Source organism: Schistocerca piceifrons, chromosome 2 (assembly GCF_021461385.2).
Source record: "Schistocerca piceifrons isolate TAMUIC-IGC-003096 chromosome 2, iqSchPice1.1, whole genome shotgun sequence".
NCBI classification, from domain to species: Eukaryota; Metazoa; Arthropoda; class Insecta; order Orthoptera; family Acrididae; genus Schistocerca; species Schistocerca piceifrons.
In genome coordinates, this window is record NC_060139.1 from 532,681,793 (window position 1) to 532,693,025 (window position 11,233).

Below are 11,233 nucleotides of genomic sequence, written 5' to 3' on the forward strand. Positions count from 1 at the left end.
TTTTTAGGCTGCTGTACGTCTATAACGGTCTAAGTATTGTATTGTTATAGTCATGTCAGACCTATCATCAAGGGTATAATGATAATGGAAGCTTGATTGTTTCATTCGTGACAAGAGTCACGAATTTATTTTAAGTACCTACAGTTAAGGTACTTATAGAAATGATAGCCATAGAAATTCATGTAGGAGCTTCATATGCTAACATACAAACAGACGCGAACTTTAAGTTCTCATACATTTAAGTGATCAGTAGTTACAAATTGATCATTCGTTCTGTTACATAAAGTCCGCTTCGTCGTCATTAGTAAGTGATAACGTCGTTTACTACCTGCGTGATAGAAGTACAAACACAAAACTGATACACCCGCCTGACGTACGGTAAAACGAACAACAAAGTGATAAATTATTACATCCACAAAGCATTACTATCAATAGATAGTCTGCGTCAGAAGCTATCAGTTTTCATTATTTTTAATAAATCACTTTTCATCCCATACAGCTCTATTTCTATTCGAAATGTGTTCTGGGTTACATACTTATCCATCCATCTCTTCTTTACTTGCGCAGTAACTTATTGACGCAACAACTCGTTGTGCTATTCTCCGTTAATTATCCCCTTCTGGATACTTAATGCAATCGCTGAGTTAGACAGCTTGTGAGAGTGTTGCTGTACTTGCTGCAAATGAAGTTATCGCCCACTCCTACTCGCACATTTGCCATAATAACTCCCGCTGAGCATGTTGGACTCCATCTCCTTACGCTGTGTCAGTACTCAAAAATCTGTTCCTGGTAAAGCTGTTCCACGACTGCTTTCTCTAATTTTCAACTTCTTACTGCCATACCACCGCGACTTTACGCTGTGAACATTTTACTTCGTCGTATTTCTGCTTGCCAAGATGCTGTCACCCCTGTGGGGTAGTCTAGTGTTGTAATAGAAGACACCGAAAGGACAGCCAAAGTTTTAGACTTCGCCTTTAAGAAATTATTCACCCGGGAAGATCGCACAAACATACCATCGCTCGACCGTCGTACATACTGCCGTACTAAGGACATAGTAATATGCGTCCCTGACGTAGACAAGTAGCTGAAAGACTTGGATGGAATCCCAGTTAGGTTTTACAATATGTATTCTACATCATTGGTCACTTATTTAGCTTGCATTTATCGCTATTCCCTCTCATAGCGCAAAGTCTCAAGCGACTGGAAGAAAGAGCAGGTGACTCCCGTACACAAGCAGGATGAAAAAACGGACTCGCTAATTTGCAGACCAAAATCCCTAACGTCTGTTTTCTGTAGAATGCCTGAACTATTCTCAGTTCAGCTACAATAAATTTCCTTGAGACGGAAGATACTCTATACACTAACCAGTAAGGGTTTAGAAAGCATCGCTCGGGAAAAACCCAGCTTACCCTTTCCTCACATAATGCCCTGGGAATCTAGATGAAGAGCAACAGGCAGAATCCATATTCTAGATTTCCGGAAAGCATTTCATACAGAACAGGGTCCCAGATACATGAGTGGATCCCAGTAGTGGCTCCAAGACCTCTTAAGTAATGGAGTCCAGTACGTTGCCCACGACGGCGAGTGCTCTTCACAGACGAAGGTATCGTCAGGAACGCCACAGAGAAGTGTGATAGGACTGCTCTTATTCTCTGTATACGTAAATCACACGGCGTATCGGGTGAGCCAGAATCTGCGGCTGTTCGCAGATTGTGCTGTCTTGTTTGGGAAGGTGTCGACGTCGGGTGACTGCAGGAGGATACGGAGTGACTAAGAAGCAGAACACGGCCAGTGCCATAATCCGTTTCCCCAAAACTTTACTCTGTAGGAGGGGTGTAAAAATAAGTGAACACGTGATTCAACGTTTTTCCTTCGTAACTCATCAGACTTCTAACTGGTTTGATGCCGCCAGCCAGCCACAAATTCCTCTTTTGTGCCAACCTCTTCACCTCACAGTAGCACTTGCAACCTACGTCCTCAATTATTTGCTGGATGTATTTGAATCTGTGTCTTCCTCTATAGTTTTGCCCTCTACAGCTCCCTCTAGTATCATGGAAGACATTCCCTGATGTCTTGATAGATATCTTACCAGTCAGATAGACCGTCAGAGAGAGCGCATCGTTAGTTCCTGCTACTACTAAGGCGAGTATACCGTTCGCATGTTACATATTTTTACGAGCTTCAAACAGGAGGAGTGCAATAATGGAAAAGAACTGTGATTGTTGTGTACAGATGCGAGCTGAGCTGGCGACCCTTCGCTCACAGCTTTAGGCTGCGTTGGCTTCCGTCACACAGCTGGAGGCTGCTGCCAAGGGGCGTTACTGTGGGGGATCGGACGCGGGGATGCGAGGGACATCGAGCACGTCCCACGTGTCATCCGGTCGGTCCACTGCTGTGACCTCCCCGGGTACTGCCTGCACCGAGGTTGACCCCTCGCCCGTGGTCGAGTGGGAGATCTTTCCAAAGTCTGGCAGGCAGCGAAAAACTTTCCGTGGGGCCGATCGTAGGGTTTCCCCGGTTCGTTTGACGAACAGGTTTCGGGCGTTATCTGTGGCAGACGATGTCTCTGAGCCGGATGCAATCGTCCACCCCGTTCCAGAGGAAGCGTCTCGGCCCACAAGGTCTGGGCATTCACAGAGGGTGGGTTTGCTGGTAGTTGGGGGCTCCAACGTTAGGCCCCTTAGGAACATGGCTGCCAAGGAGGGGAAGGAAGCCAGTGTGCAGTCTGTGTGCATTCCTGGAGGAGTCATTCCGGATGTGGAAAGGGTGCTTCCGGATGCCATGAAGAGTACAGGGTGCACCGAAGTGCAGGTGGTGCCTCATGTTGGTACCAATGACGTGTGTCGTTTTGAGTCGGAGCAGATTCTGTCTGGTTTTGGGGGGCTAGCGGAAATGGTAAAGACTGTGAGTCTTGCTTCCGAGATTAAGGAGGAGCTCACCATCTGCTAGCATCGTCGATAGAACCGACTGTGGTCCTTTGGTGCAGAGCCGAGTGGAGGGTCTGAATCAGAGGCTCAGGCGGTTCTGTGACCGTGTAGGCTGCAGGTTCCTTGACATGCGCCATCGGGTGGTGAGATTTAGGGATCCGCTTAATAGGTCAGGAGTCCACTACACACAGGAGGCGGCTACACGGGTAGCGGGGGCTGTGTGGAAGGGACCTGGGTGGTTGTTTAGGTTAGAGGCTCTCAGAGACCCACAGAAGGGGCGTCCATCTAAAAGTAGGCAGGTAAAACACAGTAAGGTAGTTGTCGAAACGATTGGTATTGTAGTTGTAAATTGTCGTAGCTGTGTTGGGAAAGAATCAGAGCTCCAAGCCCTAATAGAAAGCACTGAAGTTCAAATAGTTGTAGGTACAGAGAGCTGGCTAAAGCCGTAAATAAATGCAGCCGAAATTTTTTCAAACGATCTAACAGTGTTCAGAAAGGATAGATTAAATACAGTTGGTGGTGGAGTATTTATTGCTGTCAGAGGTAGTTTGCCTTGAAGCGAAATTGAAGTAGATAGTTCATGTGAAATAGTATGGGTAGAGGTTATACCTGACAATCGGACTAAACTATCAATAGTATCGTTTTACCGACCCCCCCTCCCCCACCCGCCTCAGAGGACATAGTAGCTAAACAGTTCAAAGAAAACTTGAGTCTCATTTCATTAAAGTACCCCGCTCATACAATTATAGTCGGTGGTGACTTCAATGTACCCTCGATATGCTGGAAAAATTATACGTTTAAAGCCGGCGGCAGGCATAAAACATCATCCGAAATTGTACTGAATGTTTTCTCAGAAAATTATTTTGAACAATTAGTTCATGAGCCCACTCGAAGCGTAAATGGTTGCGAAAGCATACTTGCCCTTTTAGCAACAAATAATCCTGGACAAATAGTGAGTGTTGTGACGAATACACGGATTAGCGACCACAAGGCAGTTGCTGCTTGACTGAATACCGTAACACCTACAACCATCAAAAAGAAACACAAAGTATAACTATTTAAAAAATATGATAAAAATGCTCTTAACGCCTTTTTAAGAAACAGTCTTCACTCCTTCCGATCTGATCTGAGGAATGTTTTCAAAGAGATAGTATCGACAGCAGTTGAGCGATATATACCACATAAATTAATAAGTAATGGTACTGATCCCACATGGTACACAAAACGGGTCAGATGGTTGTTGCAGAAGCAACGAAAAAAAGCATGCCAAATTTAAAAGAACGCAAAATCCCCAAGATTGGCAAAGTTTTACAGAAGTTCGAAATATAGCGCGTACTTCAATGCGAGATACTTTTAATAATTTCCACAACGAAATTCTGTCTCGAAATCTGGCAGAAAACACAAAGAGATTCTGGTCATACGTAAAGCACACCAGTGGCAAGACGCAATCAATACCTTCACTGCGCGATAACGACGGTGAAGTCACTGATGACAGTGCCACTAAAGCAGAGTTATTAAACACGGTTTTCCGTAACTCCTTCACCAAAGAAGACGAAGAAAATATTTCTGAATTCCAATCAAGAATAACTGCCAAGATGAGAAACATAAAAGTAGATATCTCGGTGTAACGAAGCAGCTTAAATCACTTAATAAAGGCAAGACCTCCGGGCAGATTGTATACCAGTCAGATTCCTCTCAGAGTATGCTGATAAAATAGCTCCATATTTAGCAATTATATACAACCACTCGCTCGCAGAAAGATATGTACCTAAACACTGGAAAATTGCTCAAGTCACACCAACACCCAAAAAGGGAAGTAGGAGTAATCCGCTAAATTACAGGCCTATATCACTAACGTCGATTTGCAGTAGGGTTTTAGAACATATATTCGAACATTATGAAGTACCTCGAAGAAAACGATTTATTGACGTATAGTCATCACGGATTCAGAAAATATCGTTCTTGTGAAACACAAAAAAAAAAAAAAAAATTGGTTCAAATGGCCCTGAGCACTATGGGACTTAACATCTAAGGTCATCAGTCTCCTAGAACTTAGAACTACTTAAACCTAACTAACCTAAGGACATCACACACATCCATGCCCCACGCAGGATTCGATCCTGCGACCGTAGCGGTCGCACGGTTCCAGACTGTAGCGCCTAGAACAGCAGGCCACACCGGCCGGCTGTGAAACACAACTAGCTCTTTATACTCATGAAGTAATAACTGTTATCGACAGGGGATGTCAAATTGATTGCATATTTTTAGATTTCAGAAGGCTTTCGACACCGTTCCTCACAAGCGTCTTCTAATCAAACTGCGTGCCTACGGAGTGTCGCCTCAGTTGTTCGACTGGATTCGTGATTTCCTGTCAGAAACGTCACAGTTCGAAGTAATAGACGGAAAGTCATCGAGTAAAACAGAAATAATATCCGGCGTTCCCCAAGGAAGTGTTATAGGCCCTCTATTGTTCCTGATCTATATTAACGACATAAGAGACAATCTGAGTAGCAGCCTTAGATTGTTTGCAGATGATGCTCTCATTTACTGTCTTGTGAAGTCATCAGATGATCAAAACGACTTGCAAAATGATTTAGATAAGATACCTGTATGGTGTGAAAAGTTGAAATTGACCCTGAATAAATAAAAGTGCGAAGTTCTTCACATAATGAGTACTAAAAGAAATCAGCTAAATTTTGATTATGCAATAACTCACACAAATCTGAAGGCTATAAATTCAACTAAATACTTAGGGATTACAATTACAAATACCCTAAATTGGAACGATCACATAGACAATATTGTGGGTAGAGCAAATCAAAGACTGCGATTCATTGGCAGAACACTTAGAAGGTGCAACAGGTCTACCAAAGAGACTGCTTACACTACACTTGCCGCCCTATTCTGGAGTACTGCTGTGCGGTGTGGGATCCGCATCAGGTGGGACTGACGGATGACATCGAAAAAGTACAAAGAAGGGCAGCTCGTTTTGTATTATCGCGAAATAGGGGAGATAGTGTCACAGACATGATACGTGAATTGGAGTGGCAATCATTAAAACAAAGGCGTTTTTCGTTGCGACGGTACCTTCTCATGAAATTTCAATCACCAGTTTTCTTCTCCGATTGCGAAAACATTCTGTTGGCACCCGCCTACATATGAAGAAAAGATCATCGCGTTAAAATAAGAGAAATAAGGGCCCGCACAGAAAAATGTAAGTGCTCGTTTTTCCCGCGTGCCGTTCGAGAGTGGAATGGTAGAGAGACAGCATGAAGGTGGTTCATTGAACTCTCTGCCAGGCACTTGATTGTGAATAGCAGAGTAATCACGTAGATGTAGATCTTGTCCGTTCCTCTTTTCAGTGTTTTCCACATATTCCTTTCCTCTCCGATTCTGTGTAGAACCTCCTCATTCCTGAGCTTATCGCACCGCTTAATTTTCTATATTCGTCTGTAGCACCACATCTAAAATGCTTAGATTCTCTTCTGTTCCGGTTTTCCCACAGTCAATGTTTCACTACCATACAAACGTATATTCTAAGAAATTTTTTACTCAAATTAAGACCTACGTAGACATCTCTTTTCCACGAATGCCCTTTTTGCCTATACTAGTCTGGTACTGATGTCCTCCTTGCTCTTACCGTCGTTGATTATTTTGCTCCCTAGGTAGTAGAATTCAGTAACTTCATGTTCTTTCTTACCATCAACTCTGATGTTAGGTTTCTCGCTGTTCTCATTCATGCTACTTCTCACTTCTTTCGTCTTTCTTCGATTTACTCTCAATCCATATTCTGTATTCATTAGACTGTTCTTTCGCTTCATCAGAACCTGGAATTCTTCTTCACTTTTACTCAGCGATGTCATCACCGAATTGTATCACTGATATCTTTTCATCCTTTCACCTTGATCTTTAAACCCACTCCTGAACCTTCCTTTTATTTCCATCGTTGCTTCTTCTATATACAGGTTGAACAGTAGGGGTAAAAGACTACATCCCAGTCTTTCACCCTTTTTAATCCGAGCACTTCGTTCTTGGTCGCCCACTCTTATTATTCATTCTTGGCTCTTGTACATATTGTGTATTATCCGTCTTTCCCTAAAGCTTATTCCTGTTTTTCTCAGAATATCGAACACCTTGCACCATTTTACATTTTCGAACGCTTTTTACAGGTCGACAAATCCTACGAGCGTGTCTTTATTTTTATTTAGTCTTGCTTCCATTATCAACCGCAACGTCAGAATCGCCTCTCTGGTGCCTTTACCTTTCCTAAGGCCAAACTGATCATCATTTAACACATCCTCAATTTTCTTTTCCATTCTGCTGTACATTATTCTTATCATCAACTTGGATTAATAAGCTGTTAAACTGATTCTGCCGTAAATCTCGCACTAGTGAGCTCTCGCAGTCTTCGGAATTGTGTAAATGATATTTTTCCGAATGTCAGATGGTATGTCGCCAGACTCATGCATTCTGCACACCATCGTGAATAGTCGTTTTGTAGCCACTTCCGCCAATGATATTAGAAATTCTGATGAAATGTTATCTACGCCTTCTGCCTTATTTAAACTTAATTCTTTCAAAGCTCCCTTATGTCCTGATACTAATATTAAATCCCCCATCTCTTCTAAATCGACTCCTGTTTCTTCTTATATCACATCAGACAAATCTTCCCCTGCATAGAGGTCTTAAATGTACTCTTTCCACCTATCCGTTCTCTCCTCTGGATTTATCAATGGAATTCCCGTTGCATTCTTAATGTTACCAACCTTCTTTAAATTTCTACATAGGTTATTTTGACTTTCCTGTATGATGAGTTAATCCTTCCGAGAATCATTTCTTTTTCGATTTCTTCTCATTTTTCACGCAACCATTTCGTCTTAGCTTCCATTCACTTCCTATTTACTTCATTCTTTAGCGACGTGTATTTCTGTATTCCTGAGGCTCCCTGAACATTTTTATACTTCCTTCTTTCATCGATCAACTCAAGTATTTCTTCTGTTAACCATCGTTTCATCGCAGTTACTTTCTTTGTACCTATGTTTTTCTTTACTTCTTCTGTGATTGCCGTGTATAGAGCTTATCCGTAGATTTTCTACAGTTTCTGAGAAAACAATGGCCTTTTAGCGAGTAAGTAGTTCAGCCGAAGCGGTGGTACAATGGTCAACGTCGCGGTATCGCACTTATGCGCCCCGTGTTCGAAACCTGACTGTTACTTTAATTTTTATGTTTCATTTATCTACTCATGTTCACTGAAGATTACTACTAGAATGTTTTCCATTATTTTCGTACACTCCAATAAGGTTGTCCTTGTTCGTCTACGAACTGCGTGTTTGCTAAATGAATTTAAGAAAAAACAATATATGAATGAGAAAATTATTTCAAATTGTTTTTGGTGAAATTCCTGCAGTATATCTTGACTCACAATCAGTTTCAAGCGCCACTTTTCGGTAAGGTTATCCGTTACGCGTGAATTGGCATGTAATTATTCCCAACGCGTGTAATCGTCAGCAGTATTAACGAAGTTTAATTCCCGAGTGAAATCCACTCGAAGAAATGCCACTGTGGTAACTCTATCTACGCGCAATGCTCGTGGTGTTTGAAATTTCTATGCTTCAGATGTTGCTGTGATCGGTATCATCCAAGGGAATGCACCAAATCTTCCCGAAGAATAAACGTAGGAATAAAATATAAGAATTAATATAAGAATTAGTATTAAAATGAAATATAAGAATATGACAATTTATAAAGGTCAAAACCCTGAAAATACCATAAATACATGTAGTATGTAATAAATGTATGGCAAGTGACTGTGAAACCTAGTTGTAATTTTACACTTAATATGGCCCGTTGCTATACCCTCCCCTGCTAAGAAACATTATTGTAGTAACGTTTTATGGACAAGAGTTAGATAAATGAAAAGTAAAATGATATAAAATCCAATAATCGGGTTTGGGACACGGAGCGTAAAGGTGAGATGCCAAAGAACATAGCGACTGTGCCATCATTTCGGCCTAAGTAATAGCGCATTAATAGACTCGTAAATTACATCGAAATCTTTGACCGTCGTTTTCTTACAAAAGGTTGAGTATCCACGGATAAACCGAGGTACGTATTCGGTTATTTTGACTCCTCTTCCTTCGAGCGAAGTTTCTGGAAAACTAGTCTATGGCACTTACTATATCCTCCTCCTCTGACGAAATTTTTTGTTATTGAGCAGCTAGCTATAAGTGTAGAAACATTTAATTTAATTCACATGAGTAGGAGAAGCAATCGCGTATTGTTCGAATAAAGCAGTAGTCGTGTACTGCATGACATAGTCAAAAATGTTTGAAATGGTTGTAAGCACTATGGGACTTAACATCTGAGGTCATCAGTCCCTTAGACCTAGAACTACTTAAACCTAACTAACCTAACGACATCACACTCACCCATGCCCGAGGCAGGATTCGAACCTGCGGCCGTAGCAGCAGCGCGGTTCCGGACTGAAGTGCCTAGAACCGCACGGGCACAGCGGCCGGCATGACATAGTCACGTCTACTAAATATCTAGGCGTATCGTTGCAAAGCGATGTGAAATAGACAGTGCTTCAGTGAATGGTACACGGTGATGCATTTTTGAATAGGTATTTAGGAGAGGAAATGAATTACCGAATAAAAAATACATCGCTACGGTGGCAGGTTCGAATCCTGCCTCGGGCATGGATGTGGGTGATGTCCTTAGGTCAGTTAGGTTTAAGTAGTTCTAAGTTCTAGGGGACTGATGACCTCTGATGTTAAGTCCCATAGTGCTCAGAGCTATTTGAACCATTTTGTTGTGAATAGAGTTAGCAGTAAAGAAATAATAAATTAAAACGTCATACCGCCATTTAAAAAGTCATACCGCTGTTCATATCTTTGCAAAAAACAAAGCAACAACGAAAGCAATCATGCTGATTGATATCCCCCTGACGGCTAAAGAACATTTGCTTGAAACATTTTGTAATTTTCATCTCAACAAACAGTTATTTAGGGTGGTCAAGATAAATGGGACACCCTGTATATTCCCTCGTACCATTTGTGAGTGGACCGGGAAACGAAATTACTGGTAGTTCTACAAGGTACCCTCCGCCACGCAGAAGATGGTGGTTTGCCGTGTATGTATGTAGATGTAGATGTGGATTACGGACACGGACGCTGTCCAAGTGCTATCATCCCACTGAAATACTTTGATTCCGATACTGAGCCAAAAGAAATTATTATTACTATCAACTAATCAACATTTTAAATCAACACAGGGAAAAGTTAATGCACCGCCTAGCGTGGAAAACACCAATTTGAAACACTAACAGAAATCTCAGTAAAAGAAACATGTGATATTCCGATGTGGAAGGGTTTCCTTGAGACTGTTACACGCTCTGCTGTTCACAAAATAAGTGACGTGGCGCTGCACCGTGTTTCACTACTACTGCAGGCAGGTACAAACGTCCTGCCCTGGACACGACTGCCGTGTCGAGACCTCCAGTCCCTAGGCTCCAGCCTCTGCCCGTCGCGCCGCCTCGAGCTCGCCGTCCCCTGACGATTGCGGCCCTCAGCGTGCGTCTTATTTGCTCCTCGCGGAGCCATTCTTCCGGAAGGCTTGCCGGAGTCGCTGCACACTGTCAACGTCCTCTCGTCGCGCTGACGGCCCGGCTGCTGCGCGCTGGAGCGGAAAGCGCCGCCCCGTGTTGTGCTGCGCTGTGCCGTGTTGTGTCGGCCTCTGCTGGGACGGGACCAATCGTGGCCGTAGCACCTCCGAGCAGCGAGGACTAGCATGCTGCCTGCTCTCCCGCCACCTGTGCTGGGTCAGGCGCCTGACCATTTAAATGAGTTGCCACCGCTTCCGTCTATGGTGCTATAGAGGCATTTTTCGGAAGAGAGGCTCAAAAAACCTTACTACAAATATATCACTATAGCAACCGGACTCTGATACACAGGTATTTTAATAGGCTGTATATACTATTAAGTTTTTAACATTTATAAGCCCTTTGCCACGTACACTGAAGAGCCAAAGAAACTGGCGCAGTTGCCTAATGGGTAGGGGCCCCGAGCACGCAGAAGTGCCGAAACACGACGTGGCATGGACTTGACTAATGTCCGAAGTAGTGCTGGACGGAACTGACACCAAGAGTACTGCAGGGCTCTCCATAAATCCGTAGGAGTACGGGGAGTGGAGATGTCTTCTGAACAGCACACTTCAAGGCATCCCACATATGCTCAGTAATGTTCATGCCTGGGGAGTCTGGTGGCCAGCGGAAGAGTGTAAACTCGGAAGAATGTTCCTGGAGCCAC

At 43.0% G+C, this 11,233-nt stretch overlaps 1 protein-coding gene across 1 annotated transcript in view; it reads right to left on the reverse strand.

Annotated features, from left to right (window-relative positions):
- LOC124775552 (translation initiation factor IF-2-like) overlaps positions 1-10,717 on the reverse strand; it is a 57,828-nt gene extending 47,111 nt beyond the window's left edge. The window contains exon 1 of the mRNA XM_047250382.1: positions 10,385-10,717. Coding sequence (XP_047106338.1) covers positions 10,385-10,717 — 333 coding nt within the window. The remainder of the gene's footprint in view (positions 1-10,384) is intronic.
- Positions 10,718-11,233: the final 516 nt, after the last annotated feature.